The sequence below is a fragment of the Mytilus edulis genome, chromosome 3 (genome assembly GCF_963676685.1).
Source record: "Mytilus edulis chromosome 3, xbMytEdul2.2, whole genome shotgun sequence".
NCBI classification, from domain to species: Eukaryota; Metazoa; Mollusca; class Bivalvia; order Mytilida; family Mytilidae; genus Mytilus; species Mytilus edulis.
In genome coordinates, this window is record NC_092346.1 from 66,691,558 (window position 1) to 66,710,385 (window position 18,828).

The 18,828-nt window shown below is 33.3% G+C and overlaps 1 protein-coding gene across 1 annotated transcript in view; it reads right to left on the reverse strand.

The window, feature by feature from the left end:
- The window catches only part of LOC139515394 (uncharacterized), a 35,869-nt gene extending 17,642 nt beyond the window's left edge, over positions 1 to 18,227 (reverse strand). Inside the window, exons 1-6 of the mRNA XM_071304963.1 lie at positions 18,210 to 18,227; positions 17,885 to 17,918; positions 17,183 to 17,326; positions 12,102 to 12,347; positions 11,591 to 11,615; positions 235 to 355 (exon numbers count right to left, since the gene is read on the reverse strand). Of these exons, the coding sequence (XP_071161064.1) occupies positions 235 to 355; positions 11,591 to 11,615; positions 12,102 to 12,347; positions 17,183 to 17,326; positions 17,885 to 17,918; positions 18,210 to 18,212 (573 nt within the window). The 5' untranslated portion in view covers positions 18,213 to 18,227. The remainder of the gene's footprint in view (positions 1 to 234; positions 356 to 11,590; positions 11,616 to 12,101; positions 12,348 to 17,182; positions 17,327 to 17,884; positions 17,919 to 18,209) is intronic.
- Between the last annotated feature and the right edge of the window lie 601 nt (positions 18,228 to 18,828).

The following is an 18,828-nucleotide window of genomic DNA, read 5'->3' on the forward strand; positions in this document are numbered from 1 at the left end:
AATGCATTATAGCTGGTTTTAACAGCAAATAAACACATATCTTAAACTTTATTTTTAACACATCACTATTTAATATAAATGCTTTGGTAGGATTGCTTATGGGACATCTCTCCACCAGAGACCAAAATAACATTAGACGTAAAGTAATATATAAAATGTACTATTTTAACATTAAAGTGATGTAGAAATAAAATAAAACTGTTGTAACAAGATAAAAATCATAAGTAATCATACCATTTTGTGTGAGTGTAATATCTGTGTCCTTACTTCGGTGACGTGCTTCAATGTTTGAACCTTTATCAAACTCTCTTTTAAGTGTTTAACTGTGTAAATTGTAGGAGGTGTGCTTATGGAAATTTAAACACTCAAAGCATAATTTATCTCGTTCAGTTATTGAAAAAGGTAAGCAGGTAAGGTAACGTTATACAATTTAAACATAGGTGAATTGTAAACCAGAACTGAATAAAAAAAAATGATCATAAATTAAACCTTTATGATATGGTGTTTTTTGGAAATATTTAAAGAGAAACTAAAAAGAAAAAAGAAATGCATTGCAAATATAAAGTATGATTCTTTTGTTCATACTTAAGTGCTCACGACTTGTCTTCTGGTGGTTACTTTCATCAGATACGCCTTCATTTTGACAGATTTAAATTATAACATAAATAAATAAATACACCCAATCGATAATAGAAGTATATCATGTGTATATCAAGCTTTATAATAGACCCGTTTAGTATCAGTAATGACTATCTATTTTGTTTCAATATAAATAAGCAGATGCAGTTGTACTTGCAATTGAACACCTATCCCCCAATAGACAATATGATCCAGATGAAATAAACTACAAATCACCATGCAGACTTCATATTGTATCCCCAATAGGTAAATGATACAGATTAAATACACTACAAATCACCATGCAGACTACATATTGTATCCCCCAATAGGCAAAACGATACAGATGAAATACACTACAAATCACTGTGCAGACTTCATATTGTATCCCCCAATAGGCAAAATGATACAGATTAAATACACTACAAATCACCATGCAGACTACATATTGTATCCCCCAATAGGCAAAATGATACAGATGAAATACACTACAAATCACCATGCAGACTTCATATTGTATCCCCCAATAGGCAAAATGATACAGATGAAATACACTACAAATCACCATGCAGACTTCATATTGTATCCCCCAATACGCAAAATGATACAGATTAAATACACTACAAATCACCGTGCAGAGTTCATATTGTATCCCCCAATAGGCAACATGATACAGATGAAAAACACTACAAATCACCGTGCAGACTTCATATTGTATCCCCCAAAAGGCAATATGATACAGATTAAATACACTACAAATCACCATACAGACTACATATTGTATCCCCCAATAGGCAAAATGATACAGATGAAATACACTACAAATCACCATGCAGACTTCATATTGTATCCCCCAATAGGCAAAATGATACAGATTAAATACACTACAAATCACCGTGCAGACTTCATATTGTTTCCCTCAATAGGCAATATGATACAGATTAAATACACTACAAATCACCATGCAGACTACATATTGTATCCCCCAATAGGCAACATGATACAGATGAAATACACTACAAATCACCATGCAGACTACATATTGTATCCCCCAATAGGCAAAATGATACAGATGAAATACACTACAAATCACCATGCAGACTTCATATTGTATCCCCCAATAGGCAAAATGATACAGATTAAATACACTACAAATCACCGTGCAGACTTCATATTGTATCCCTCAATAGGCAATATGATACAGATTAAATACACTACAAATCACCGTGCAGACTTCATATTGTATCCCCCAATAGGCAAAATGATACAGATTTAATACACTACAAATCACCATGCAGACTACATATTGTATCCCCCAATAGGCAAAATGATACAGATGAAATACACTACAAATCACCGTGCAGACTTCATATTGTATCCCCCAATAGGCAAAATGATACTGATTAAATACACTACAAATCACCATGCAGACTACATATTGTATCCCCCAATAGGCAAAATGATACAGATTAAATACACTACAAATCACCATGCAGACTTCATATTGTATCCCCCAATAGGCAACATGATACAGATGAAATAAACTACAAATCACCGTGCAGACTTCATATTGTATCCCCCCATAGGCAAAATGATACAGATTAAATACACTACAATTCACCGTGCAGACTTCATATTGTATCCCCCAATAGGCAAAATGATACAGATTAAATACACTACAAATCACCATGCAGACTACATATTGTATCCCCCAATAGGCAAAATGATACAGATGAAATACACTACAAATCACCGTGCAGACGTCATATTGTATCCCCCAATAGGCAAAATGATACTGATTAAATAAACTACAAATCACCATGCAGACTACATATTGTATCCCCCAATAGGCAAAATGATACAGATTAAATACACTACAAATCACCATGCAGACTTCATATTGTATCCCCCAATAGGCAACATGATACAGATGAAATAAACTACAAATCACCGTGCAGACTTCATATTGTATCCCCCAATAGGCAAAATGATACAGATGAAATACACTACAAATCACCATGCAGACTTCATATTGTATCCCCCAATAGGCAAAATGATACAGATTAAATACACTACAAATCACCGTGCAGAGTTCATATTGTATCCCCCAATAGGCAACATGATACAGATGAAAAACACTACAAATCACCGTGCAGACTTCATATTGTATCCCCCAAAAGGCAATATGATACAGATTAAATACACTACAAATCACCATACAGACTACATATTGTATCCCCCAATAGGCAAAATGATACAGATGAAATACACTACAAATCACCATGCAGACTTCATATTGTATCCCCCAATAGGCAAAATGATACAGATTAAATACACTACAAATCACCGTGCAGACTTCATATTGTTTCCCTCAATAGGCAATATGATACAGATTAAATACACTACAAATCACGATGCAGACTACATATTGTATCCCCCAATAGGCAACATGATACAGATGAAATACACTACAAATCACCATGCAGACTACATATTGTATCCCCCAATAGGCAAAATGATACAGATAAAATACACTACAAATCACCATGCAGACTTCATATTGTATCCCCCAATAGGCAACATGATACAGATGAAATAAACTACAAATCACCGTGCAGACTTCATATTGTATCCCCCCATAGGCAAAATGATACAGATTAAATACACTACAATTCACCGTGCAGACTTCATATTGTATCCCCCAATAGGCAAAATGATACAGATGAAATACACTACAAATCACCGTGCAGACTTCATATTGATCCCCCAATAGGCAAAATGATACTGATTAAATAAACTACAAATCACCATGCAGACTACATATTGTATCCCCCAATAGGCAAAATGATACAGATTAAATACACTACAAATCACCATGCAGACTTCATATTGTATCCCCCAATAGGCAACATGATACAGATGAAATACACTACAAATCACCATGCAGACTTCATATTGTATCCCCCAATAGGCAACATGATACAGATGAAATAAACTACAAATCACCGTGCAGACTTCATATTGTATCCCCCAATAGGCAAAATGATACAGATGAAATACACTACAAATCACCATGCAGACTTCATATTGTATCCCCCAATAGGCAAAATGGTACAGATTAAATACACTACAAATCACCGTGCAGACTTCATATTGTATCCCCCAATAGGCAACATGATACAGATGAAATAAACTACAAATCACCATGCAGACTACATATTGTATCCACCAATAGGCAAAATGATACAGATTAAATACACTACAAATCACCGTGCAGAGTTCATATTGTATCCCCCAATAGGCAACATGATACAGATGAAAAACACTACAAATCACCGTGCAGACTTTATATTGTATCCCCCAAAAGGCAATATGATACAGATTAAATACACTACAAATCACCATACAGACTACATATTGTATCCCCCAATAGGCAAAATGATACAGATGAAATACACTACAAATCACCATGCAGACTTCATATTGTATCCCCCAATAGGCAAAATGATACAGATTAAATACACTACAAATCACCGTGCAGACTTCATATTGTATCCCTCAATAGGCAGTATGATACAGATTAAATACACTACAAATCACCATGCAGACTACATATTGTATCCCCCAATAGGCAACATGATACAGATGAAATACACTACAAATCACCATGCAGACTACATATTGTATCCCCCAATAGGCAAAATGATACAGATTTAATACACTACAAATCACCATGCAGACTTCATATTGTATCCCCCAATAGGCAAAATGATACAGATTAAATACACTACAAATCACCGTGCAGACTTCATATTGTATCCCCCAAAAGGCAAAATGATACAGATTAAATACACTACAAGTCACCATGCAGACTACATATTGTATCCCCCAATAGGCAAAATGATACAGATGAAATACACTACAAATCACCATGCAGACTACATATTGTATCCCCCAATAGGCAAAATGATACAGATTAAATACACTACAAATCACCGTGCAGACTTCATATTGTATCCCCCAATAGGCAAAATGATACAGATTAAATACACTACAAATCACCGTGCAGAGTTCATATTGTATCCCCCAATAGGCAACATGATACAGATGAAAAACACTACAAATCACCGTGCAGACTTTATATTGTATCCCCCAAAAGGCAATATGATACAGATTAAATACACTACAAATCACCATACAGACTACATATTGTATCCCCCAATAGGCAAAATGATACAGATGAAATACACTACAAATCACCATGCAGACTTCATATTGTATCCCCCAATAGGCAAAATGATACAGATTAAATACACTACAAATCACCGTGCAGACTTCATATTGTATCCCTCAATAGGCAGTATGATACAGATTAAATACACTACAAATCACCATGCAGACTACATATTGTATCCCCCAATAGGCAACATGATACAGATGAAATACACTACAAATCACCATGCAGACTACATATTGTATCCCCCAATAGGCAAAATGATACAGATTTAATACACTACAAATCACCATGCAGACTTCATATTGTATCCCCCAATAGGCAAAATGATACAGATTAAATACACTACAAATCACCGTGCAGACTTCATATTGTATCCCCCAAAAGGCAAAATGATACAGATTAAATACACTACAAGTCACCATGCAGACTACATATTGTATCCCCCAATAGGCAAAATGATACAGATGAAATACACTACAAATCACCATGCAGACTACATATTGTATCCCCCAATAGGCAAAATGATACAGATTAAATACACTACAAATCACCGTGCAGACTTCATATTGTATCCCCCAATAGGCAAAATGATACAGATTAAATACACTACAAATAACCATGCAGACTTCATATTGTATCCCCCAATAGGCAAAATGATACAGATGAAATAAACTACAAATCACTGTGCAGACTTCATATTGTATCCCCCAATAGGCAAAATGATACAGATGAAATAAACTACAAATCACCATGCAGACTTCATATTGTATCCCCCAATAGGCAAAATGATACAGATTAAATACACTACAAATCACCATGCAGACTACATATTATATCCCCCGCAAAAGGGCTTGAGCTTTCACATCGAAACTAATCACAAACACAACTATTGAAAAGGGGGGATATAAATTTATTTACTTGTTCAAACCAGTTAAGTTTGATTGCAGTACTGATGTTTGAGTTCTGTTCATATAGATAGTGAAGTACCCGGTAGTGTGTGGCTTCATGAAAATTTACTCACACTATTAAAGTGTTATTAAAAAAAACTATAATCCGTTTAGACTAGTCTATAGCAAGATGGATAACGAACATCGATTTACTCGAAAGTTGCACGACTACAGTGGCATTTTTGCAATTTATATTCAGGTAATTGATAAGCGGTCAGTGACAAAAATAGCATAATTGGTGTAACAGGAAACATTTTTACCTTAATGTTGTTTGGCTTTATCATTTTTTTAGCAATGCTATTCAGTCTTGTTCGTGCATTAGGTATCTGTAGATGGTTGTCATTGGATATCACTTTCAATGTCTGTTTGACTATGCACGATGTATAAATACGCAGCCATGTCCGGTCAGAATAGAGGCATCATTTCGGATATCTCGTGTATCGATAGCGCCTAAATCATTTTACGGTAGATGACCCATACTATAACTTCTTGAAGGGTCCGTAGTTTGTCAGATGCAAGGATAGATTTCTTCACTATCCATCGTGCCTTCGCTTTCCAATGGCATTCGAAACTGTCGTCATTCCACTCAATCTATTATCTTTGTAGAACTTGCATATTATATTTATTGCCAATTTGTTCTCGGTATTTCTGACATTGTCTCCACCACCGAACGACAAACCAATGTATTACAGACATCTTTCCTTGGAAACTATTTTTTGTTACGGCCGCCATCAAGAATCGGTTGACCGTCCTGGAATATCCGTTTCACAGATGATAGCGGATTTGTTCCTAATGTCGTAACTACAATTCCCTTCCCTTTTTCACAAATGTGACCTACTGAATTAGATTCATTACCGGGTTTATACTAACATGAGCAAGACGACAGGTGCCACATGTGGAGCAGGATTTACTTACCCTTCTGGAGCATCTGAGATCACTCCCGGTTTTATGTTGGGTTCATGTTGCTCAGTCTTTAGTTTTTTGTATGTTGTGTTTTGTGTACTTTTGTGTGTCTGATGTAATATTTCCTTTTTTACTCATGGCGTTGTCAGTTTATTTTCGACTTATGAGTTTGGATGTCCCTCTGGCAGCTTTCGCCTATCTTGGGACAGGCACATACAGAGTGTCGGACAGGCACATACAGAGTGTCGCAAGGTTCAACTTGTTTGTTGGTGCCAAACCTTTCGCATAATAAGGGTCAATGATGTAACAGTACAACACTAGAAAAAAATATATAAATTAGTAAAAAAAGGGCTTAACACATCAGATCGATGCTAATAAGAAAAAAACATAGATAGGATAAGGCAGGGTATTTATACATCCTTACAACAACAAAAGACACTGTGAGTACGCACAGTTATTAAATAAACTTGTTCAAAGCCAATAGCAACTAATAAAAAAATCCTGCATCTTAGACTAAACTATCAATCAGTACACATCCAACACCAAATAGATTTAGTATAAAGACGTCATCAGCAGTCAGAGAAAAAATTTGAACTTTCCTTGCATTATTTATTCATGCATTCTTTAGATAAAGGACACCATAACTGGAAGAAAAAGAAGATCATGGTGCATATAATTTTAAGCACTTCGATCGGCAATATTGAAAAGAAGCTAAATGAAAATTGACTTTTCTCTTCCGGTTTCATTTGTTTGAAAAAAGATGGAGTTCTGCACTAGGTTTGATGAACCATAACTACTGTGAAAGAAGTATCGTTATTATGATTAAACTAATAAGAAATTTCGTCGTATCATGTAGTCTGACTTGTATGTTTGTAAATGATCGGATGTTTGTAAATGATCGGATCTCTGAAATTAGAATAGCGCATGGAAACGGGAAATATTCCAAAGAGAGAACAACCTGATCAAAATGCCGAAACAGTCCAATACCACCGATGCGTCTTCAACCAACTGAGATGATCCCGCATCCGGGTGCAGGCTTAAGCTGACCACTAAACAATAAAGTTTACTTGTTTAGCTAAATGGACTTCCCCCTAAACAATAAAGTTTACTTGTTTAGCTAAATGGACTTCCCCCTAAACAATAAAGTTTACTTGTTTAGCTAAATGGACTTCAAACTAAACTGTTAACTTTCATCCAGAAATCCCTTGTCTTCAATGGAACTGTTTCTTTAAAAAAACAATGAGATTTTGTTAAGTCACCGACCGATTCTTCTTTTTAGTTTTTTGTTCCCTTTGCACATTTTTTTAATCATTAAAATAAAAAAATAACTTTTTTTTTCAATATACACTTGAACCAGATTTATTTTAATCAACGATATTGCGACGAAATACTTTTTTTAAATTTAGAAGCGAAAACCTATTTTGAACCCTCTTTTTTTCCATAAGAGATATATAAAAATAAACATGCTAATTTTTCAGTGTTATAAATATACCCCCGAAGAACCTTATCAACACACATGTCACCCTTAGAGATATGTCGCATTGCGACAAAATTAAATCACCCGGACAAGCTTTGTAGGGTTGTTTAAATTTATTTTTAAAAGTATTTATTTTTGTTTATGCATATTCACTTACAAGGTAAATAGTTCGTATCCAACGAACCCTAAATACAAACTGGCTCTAAAAGATATTCTAAATATGTATAATAAAATATGAATGTTAGTGTAATTATGTGTATTGTATACTTTCCTATAAAATGTAAAACTTATATAGCGAGCAAGAAGTCATAACAAAAGAAAAAACGTTAAACAAAAACAATATCAGCAAACAAGCAAATTAACAAAATAATCACTAAACTACCCAAAACGGTCCTTAATTCGAAGCGGAGGCTTTTATTTGTAACAGCTATATTTTTCACAGTAAAAGAAAATAGTTCTCTGTGATATACAATGCACTTTGTCTATCAATGGGTTTTGTTTGTAATGGAAAAAGAACAAGGTCTGGCCAACAACTAGTGCTTTGGTATTTGTACCGTTGATATAAATGATACTTATAGTGTAAGTTGTCATCACTGTTGGCATACATTGTCAAATTAACAGTTTTAGTAATAAAAAGATATGATCTCTTAAACTGATATTTTTTTTTTAAACTTCAAGTAAAATAGAAATTTGAAGTATGTACCTCCGAAATGAATATTGAAACCAACGATTTAAGCGCTTGTAGTGCTTCGACTTTCAGATTTATTATGTCTTGTGGCTACACTGTTACAGTAGACCTTTGCATCCTCCTAAATCTATATTGTTCAGAAAAAAAAATGTCCCATCTAATAGGGAAGAATGTTAATTCCCTTACTTCTTACTATAACATAGTAACTGTAGTAAATTCTCTTATAACAAGGTCAAGTAATATTCTTCTTGACATACAATTTATACATGTAAATTTAAATGAAAAATCTAGAGGCTATTAATTGGATTTAGACTTTGATTATTTACATAGATTTATATAAACATCTAAAATAATAATACAACCTAATCTTATAGATTAAATGTTTCACATTGTATGATCATCACAAAGGTAGATGTGAGGAGACATATTATAAAAAGACATTCTTACATCTTAGAACGAAATGGTTATGGAGCGTAGTTATGTTTTCCAGTAATTATTATAGTTCGAATAAGCCACCCTGTTCACTACTAAACCTGATTGTTTCTTAGATTGAATTCACTGTCAATTTTACCATCAGCATTCTGCTGGAGGTGTTTTGTGTTGTATACCCGTACTGCATATGTTTGATGAATGCAAAGCATGGACTTGTGTTTTAGTGGTGTTCTCTGTAAACAATTCATTCCACATATATTCTTAAACTGTTTAATTCTTTGAATAGAACAAGAAGATGGGTATGATAGCAAATGAGACAATTCTCAAAAGAGACCGAATGAGACAGAAATTAACAACTATGTGCCTTCAACAATGAGCTAAGCCAAAACCACAATCAGCAATAAATGGCCCCGAAATGACAAATGTAATGCAATTCAAACAAGAAAACTAAGAGCCTTATTTAAGTACAAAAGTACAAAATAATGAACGAAAAACAAATATGTAACACAGCAACAAACTACAATCACTGATTTAGACTCCTGCCTTGAGACAGGCACATACATTATGTTGCGGGGTTAGTCATGTAAGCAGGCGCCTTTAGACAGGCAGATACATTATGTTCGGGGGTTAATCATGTTAGCAGGCGCCCAAACCTGCCTTGAGACAGGCACATACATTATGTTGCGGGGTTAGTAATGTTAGCAGGCGCTCAAACCTGCCACTAACCTGGACCAGTGGTGTAACAGTACTACTGTTTTTACAATTTCAATTCGATGAAGGAAAGTTTGTTTGAACATGTCCATCCGCGATTTATTAAATATTCGGATATGTGTAAGAAATCTTAATGGGTGATATTTTCCTTAGTAATATGTCGCATTGCGGCAAAATTAAATCACCCGAATATTTCGTGTTTAATAATTTTCATAAGTACTTCTTTATATACATTCAGTCAAAAGGTATATTTAGTTTATTAACGCAACATGCATATATATATATTAAATCTACTATATACATAATTATGTTTTCAGTTTTGATAAAATTCTCTTTGTTTATTCGACATATTTTTCAGTAAAAATGATAAAGTGATAAAATATCTTTTGTAATCATTTCATATATTTCTTATACTCTCACCACTTCTTAAGAGACATTGTTTTTTTGTTTTTTTCATTTTCAGTCATAAAACAATTCGATCTTAAATCCCTAAAAGGCTAGTGTACTTCTAGTTTTAGTAGAACTTTTTTCAAAATAGCGTTAAAGAATCAAAAAGAATTAACTATCCATAGCAACATTTTGCACTTAACATAATAATAATAATGAAAATTCTATAGAAATGCATCGCTTTCATTCTAAGGCAAAATAATACAGCAGTTTGTATAAGATTATGTTATATCACACGGAAAAAGATATTAACAGCAACAGAGGGACGAAAGATACCAGAGGAACAGTCAAACTCATACATCGAAAATAAACTGACAACGCCATGGATTAAAACGAAAAAGACAAACAGACAAACAATAGTGCACATGACACAACATAGAAAACTAAAGAATAAGCAACACGAACCCCGACAAAAACTGGAGGTGATCTCCGGTGCTCCGGAAGGGTAAGCAGATCCTGCTCCACATGTGGCACCTGTCGTGTTGCTCATGTTATAACAAATCCGGTAAATAGTCTAATTCAGTAGGTCACATTCATGAAAGGGAAGGGGGTTGTAGTTACGACATAACGAAAATCTCCGATATCATCTGTGAAACGGTTATTCAATAACGGTCAACCAACTGTCGCCTGTATGTTTTGCCTCTTTCCAATTATGCTAAGTTGCTCGAAACTAAAGGGACGATGCATGTCTAGCTATAGGGACGAGAACAAATTCACGATAAACAATAGGTATAGGATCTCCTAACTTGCCGACCTGGAGTAAGCACAAGAATCTAAAACCACTGGAAAATGAAATTAGGGTAGAAAGGGGATACATTTTGCCTTTCAAAAGATCATCCACGGACCTACAAGGATTATATAACGGTCAGGAAACAGGGCACTCTTCTACGAGGTTTCGGATTCAAGGTTCCAATTTTGACAATATTTTTATTTTCCAAACATCTTAAGCATACATGTACGTCCCTATTCAGCACGGCTTTCACTATTGGATGTACTCATTTTAAAGAGGTATCGGTATCAGAAACAACTAATGAACACTACAAATGCCTTTATGTCGGCGTTATATATTTTTATCTAAAATTATTATTTTATTGCAATTAAATGAGGTAATGGTATACATAAGAATTTACTTGTGGGTCATCATCTTCACAAACTCTACAAAAGAAAAAAACATAATTCATTACAAAATAAAACAGAACAAAAAACCAAACAGATAAGCATTTTGGGTAAACTCAAGTGAATTGAAAACCCCAGCATTCATCTTATATATATAGCTGAATAAGATGTACATTTTTATTGGTTTACATCCAACAATTATAACGAGCTGAAACAAATTTAAGCCAAGTACATGTATATCCTTTGACCTATAATGGATTACTTTAACAAATCGTGACTTTGATGGAGAGTTGTCTCATTGGCACGCATACCACATCTTCTTATATCTATAAAAATGATAGAATATAAAATAATTGACATAAAACAGCCAAAATATATATGTGGATTTTTTTGTTAAAATTCCTACGCAATTGAATATTTTGCTTTTCGCTGATTTACATTTTAATATTAGTATTCCTTTTTCTTCTTCAATATTTGAGATTGAAATTTTATGCAACAAATCAAAGATGGCATAAAAATATTTACCTGAATAATTTACTTGACCGTCGCCATCTGTATCAGCTTCCCGTATCATTTCGTCAACTTCTCCGTCCGTAAGTTTTTCTCCTAGATTTGTCATAACATGTCTTAGTTCAGCTGCACTAATAAAACCATTTCCATCTTTATCAAACACTCGGAATGCTTCTCGTAATTCCTCTTGGTCATCTCCACTACCTTGCATCTTTTTCGCCATCATTGTTAAGAATTCTGGGAAATCTATTGTTCCATTTCCTATGAAATGAAGAACGAAAATCGGTAAATAGATTCCGCATGTTTTTTGAGTGAAGATATCATCAAGAATTTTTTTTCTTGATTCTCTCTGTGTGAAAAATAACTTTAATATAAAAAAAAGAAGATGTGGTATGATTGCCAATGAGACAACTGTCCACAAGAGACCAAAATGACACCGACATTAACAACTACAGGTCACCGTACGGACTTCAACATTAAGTATGTTACCTTTTATTTAAATGTATTGAAAGAGTCATAACTCTTCCTTTTATTTTTTTCTTCTAACAGGTGCTTTTAACTTGACTGTACGAGACTTTTGATGAAAGAAGTACTTAAAAAGACACAAATGAGACAGCAACCTCAAGTAGAAAATACTTCATGGCAACAATAGACGGGTGTCTATAAAGACGTTAAGGTGGCTAAGGAGTATTAATTAAAATTGATAAAAAACATTTAATAACTTGTCAAAATAAAGTTTTATTATGCTTTTTTCAAAAATATACTAAAAGTATGGGTCACCGGACTTTTTTTCACGCTTCAGGTTGAGCAAAATTGTCAGATTTTGTATAGATTATGCATATGGAAAATCCAATTTTCTGTGATAAAAAGAAAACGTACTTAAAGAATTTTATGATAAAATGTGAGAAGATTGCTCTTGTAACATGCTTTCAGATAAGAAAAAAAAATGGGGTCACCGAACTTGTTTTCTTGCTACTGTCATATCAAAATAGGTAAATTTATCATAGTAACACTTTCTATTATAAAATTACTTTATCTGAGTGTTTTTGTGAAATTACATCTGGATTCATAATAGAACACAAACGTTTCTATATTTATAGCAAAAGTCTTTTACATGAATGACATACAACTCTCAAAATTTGCACATTTCATCAAATATCTAGACCAAAGTTATCTGCTTCTTCAAAATCCAAGATGGAGGAACACACCCGAGCTTATAATATAACAAGTTCATAATTCTTAAACTGAATCAATTATTTATAACGTGAAGTTAAAGGATAATTATAACTTCTTAACATTCGTCCTTAGAAGTTTCTTCAAAAAGTCAGTTTAAATAAATATGTTTTTGCGGAATTGAAATCAGATTCATGTTCTAGTGGTGAAGATGTAGCGTGAACCAAAATTAGTGACAAGTTGGAAATAAGTTAAATCAAACGTATGCTAGGTCTTGAAAAGAGAGGGACGAAAGATACCAGAGGGACAGTCAAACTCATAAATCGAAAATAAACTGACAACGCCATGGCTAAAAATGAAAAAAAGCCAAACAGACAAACAATAGTACACATGACACAACATAGAAAACTAAGGAATAAGCAATACAAACCCCACCAAAAACTTGGGGTGATCTCAGGTGCTCAGGGTAAGCAGATGCTAGGCCTACAGTGATGTGATAGTTTTGCCTACATGTTGATGGGCATTGGCATCATATAGACTTTGGGATGTAGAACAACAGATAAAGCGCTGTTCCTTTGTTCTTGCGTGTTCTTGATGCGAATTTGATCAATGAATTGATACACAAGATTTTTTTCAAGTCCCGTTACCTGTTCTTATTATGGACAATAAAATTCCACATGATACCATGAGAGAGAGAGCAACCCAACTGAATCTGACATTAGTTTACTTTTTCAAATAAATAGAGATGTTAAAATTCACCAAATAAAATTCACAACAAAAACGTTTCTTTAAAGAACGACCATTTAACCATTTTATTTTGAAGCTAGAAAATAAGATGGTGACTGCATTCTTTTCTATTAATTTTTAGAACTTTTGAATCAGCTAAAGGAGATATGTGTTTAACTCAAATGAGACAACAACCCAACGATAAGAATGACAATAAAATACTTAGAAGGCAATTTGACGATCGATAAGTTTCGTTACCATATGTTAAACTATAAAGCTAGTCTAAGAGTTCTCTTTAACTTCTGACTCAGTCTGTGGAAGAAGCGAATCGATAAAAACTTTTCTTATATCACATAGCGATATTGTCTAATATCAATTGTAAATATGCAGACATTCCATGCGGAAAATGTTGTTTTCGGCAACGAAAAATTAAGAGAATACTAACTTTATAAAACTTGTTGTTCAAATATAAACAACAATTGAGTCTAAATATCTATTCAGAAGTTAGTTAGAAGCAAACGTTTATGTCCGTGTAAAATTTGAAGTGCTGTGTTTTTCTAATATACATAAATATACAAATGCTATTATTTCTAATATCAATGCGGTACTTTTAAAATATCATAGCGGTGTGTTTCTTATATCAAATTGAATGTTAGTACTTATTAGTATTAATATTTGACTGCTGTACCCATATTTTGACAATTTTACCTATTATGTCTGTTTTGTTCACGCATCGTTGTAAATATGACAGAATTTGATGAGACTGTCATACACGTGAGAGGTTTAGCGCTATAAAACCAGGTTCAATCCACCAATTTCAAAATTAGAAAATGCCAGTACCGATGGGGTTTAATAAACAATGTCGTTATCAAATAGCTACATGTAAGTATCAAAATTATTGTTCACATATATAACATTTAGCAAATTTTATAATGAACGCATCAAAATAATATATATCTGATATGCTCGCAACGCACGCATGGAAGACTTTCTTTATTGATAACAATGAAACTAACTTGTGACAAAGATGAATTATACTGTCCTCGTTCAGATTGATTCGACAAAATCTGACCTGAACTTTTGAATCTCCTTTTTTTATACAAATTAGACCGTTGGTTTTCCTGTTTGAATAGTTTAAGACTAGTATTTTTTTTTGTTCCTATATAGCGTGGTGTTCGCTGTGAGCCAATGCTCCGTGTTTGAGGCCCTACTTTGATCTATAATGGTTTACTTGAAACAAATTATTACTTTAATGAAAAGTTGTCTTATTCGAACTCATGCACCATCTTCTTATATCTATAAATCTTTAAAATTTCCCTTTATAAATAACTGCTTTTCAGTCCTCCAAAAACGTCATTTGGGTGCTGAAGCTTTTGTAAAGTGCAAAATGAACTAGCACACTTCTAAAGATTTAACGGTAACGACAGTTATGATGGTACAAGAACGATTACGTCAATAAAATTACCAAATAAACAGCACTGAACGATCTTAATCTATAAATATAGAAAAGATACGGATTGTTATTTTGCACTTAGAAATGTTCGCGTATTTATACGATCGGTTACTAGTAAAAAACGAAAGTCAAATATGTGAGGCAACAATACATCGGAATGCCCTCACGATGTAAAAGAGCGTCCATGCGGCAAGCTGATTATGTTCATAGAGATATCGATTTACCAACGGGAAAAGTCTTTGATATCCAAAAAATACTGTTTTCCTTGTCAATATTTTTTTCTATGTTAATAATAAACACATTTTCTGTTTGACAAGATTTTTGATTTTCGTTGTATCTGAAGTTGTTCAATTTATAGTTTGAGGCTACTCAGTTGGTATCTTCAAAGTTCGGGACATCAGCATTTGCACATTTTAATTTGTTTGGAATATTCATTTTGTCATTTGAATATTCATTGTTATTTGGAGCTGTGTTGGATTGGATTGTTTGAATGCATGTTTTTTTTTTTCTTTTAAGTAATGATATTTTTTGTCTATTTCGATATGACCCATGTGGATAGGCTATAGCAGTGTGACCTCAATGATGGATCCAGCCGTTTTCAAAAGAGGGTTATAAAAGGGGGGGATCCAACCATATGTCCCCATTCAAATGCATTGATCGGCCAAAAAAAGGGAGTTTCGAACCCCCGGAACAACCCCTCCCTCCCCCTCCCACCACTTGACCTATATAAGAATCTAATAGGTCGGCAGGCTATTTACAAACGCATATAAATTCCGCCATTGCATCATCGCTTCAAATAGAATTAGTCGGTTAAACCATGTGATTGAAAACAATAGACTGAACAGGTTGTTAACACTTTCAACTATCAATAGGGTCAAGTAACATTTTCGAAATGATAAGTTCATGTAAGCGTTAATTTTGTTACAGATACGACATTTCAGTGATATTGATCCTCAAACATTAAGTCGGTCATGAACTAAGTTTGTGAATTGTGTTTGCAGTTTTCTTGACATGCATTGTGACGTGTCATCGTATTCATTTTATATTAGAAAATTATGGCAGTTATATTAGAAAAGTATCGCATTCATACATTTTTTATATTAAAACAATATAGCTATGATATACGAGTAATAAAATATAGCAGTATCTTTGACTTATAGGTGATTTTGGCTTAGCAAATAATTGAATTCATCTCAATTGCATTCCACTGAATTTGCTACGTGATATTTATTGAATGTGTACAAATGATAAATCGTGCATTTATGTTACATTTATTCAACAATTCAATTTTCTCGTTTAAATACAGCTTGCTTGTTATTACATAAAATAATTCATGGAAATTATACAGCAGACGTATGTCGTGTTAAATGTCACCCTGTTTTAAGAAAAGAGTAATTACTTGATACCGAGAAATCTGCCTTTCTTCGTACAAATGCTAACATTCGTCTGAAATTTCTCACAATGCAACTCGTTGATATAAGACAATATAGCTCGTTGATATAAGAAAAGTTTTTATCGAATCGCTTCTTCCATAGACTGTGACTGATAAATCTAACACAGAAACACTTAATAATCTGCCATTAAATACGCAGTCTTTGCTAGTCACGTAAAAGTGGTTAATATATCATTATTTTTTTTAAAACAAACCTTCGTGTTGTATGTTAATTGTATTGTAAGAATTAATTGCAAGTTAAAAGTCGTAGGTTCAAAATGCCAAAAATGTTCCGTATGCATATGTACTTACCATCGGCATCTACCTCGTTAATCATGTCATGAAGCTCTGCCTCCGTGGGATTTTGTCCGAGAGATCTCATAACTGTTCCCAATTCTTTGGTTGTAATAGTTCCATCTCCATCCTTGTCAAAAAGAGTAAACGCTTCCTGAAATTCTGTTAAAAAAAGTTTGTATACCAAAAAGGATACTTAAGTCTCAAAAAACATTTTAAGACTTACATGAATTATTATAATTCAGACTTTTCAGACATATTTTCGTTTCAATATCAAAGTATTTCTATGAATGTATAGATATGTAATTACTTTATATCCTTCTTGAAATATGTGCTCTTTTGCACCTATATAGACAAATTAATTATCGTTCAGATATGATCGTCCTAAAAATGCATGAACTATTTGCCACTGGACGTTAATCAACCAACAATCAATCAATCGTTTAGACATAGTACATTGTACGAGTTTTGGGATTTGTTTACCCTTTTTCGTCGTTTGAAAGCAGTTGTCCAGCCTAAATGTTTCTCTGCGGGTTGTTATCAAGATGCCTTTTTTTTGTCCAAGTTTCTTCTTAATTCAAGATTATAATTAAGGTTTATTGTTTTTTTCATGACCTATCCTCTATCCACATGCCTATAGGGTCCATATATTTTGAATTTTATTCTTTCAATATTAAACAAAATTAATATATAGGGATCAATATTTTCAAAATGTTTTACCTGCAATCTGTTCTTCTGTTAAGTTACAGTCTGCCTATAATAGAATTGGGTGAATGTATACACGTTTTCTCTTCAAAAAAATTATATAAAAAACAATTTAAAAAATAATCTTTTATGAATTTTTATTTTTTAAGAAATTAAGACAATAGAAAATCATTGCAAATTTTAATAATAATCATAATAATCATAATTATATAATATGTATAATTGATCATAATCATAGTAATGAATATCTGAAACCATATTTGGTTATATAAAAAAAAAATTGACGTATTATTTCTGATTCAGAATGTATAAAAAGATATAAGACATAATCAAGACTTACCATTTCGGAATCAACTTTTGATTATGTCCTTTTGACAGTAGTTCGACATATAAAATAACTTAATACTGAGGGGACATGTAAAGGTGTGCAAAAAGGTACTAACAAAATCCACTGTTGGAAAATATTGTTTGTGCCGATCGTTTCCTCGTGGATACCCTTATTTCTACATTGGAATGTACGGTTTGGATAACCTTCAATGCGGCATTAAAGTGTTACCTGCATTGCGACATATCTCCATGGTTTGTTGGCAGTAAGCACATCTATTTCAATTTTCATTATAAACTAATAGGATCACACTTAATCTTCGGATCATAAATGTTTATATCTAATTAATGAAAATAGTCTCACGATTTCAGTACAAGATGCATAGTACTGGATGATAAAAATCAGTTAAAAATGTCTGTATGATGCTAACTTTTCACATGTTTCAATACATTAAAAGAATGTCACACATGCCAGGACTTTATGATTGATCAAATCAGTCTCTGAGATATTAATGTCCATTTTCCATTTCGCATACTGGACTTAAACAACCAGAAATCAATCAATCAATCAATCAATCCATTTCAAACACATACGCGCTCTTTTTGTCAGTGACATTTATTTTAAAATTCCGCAT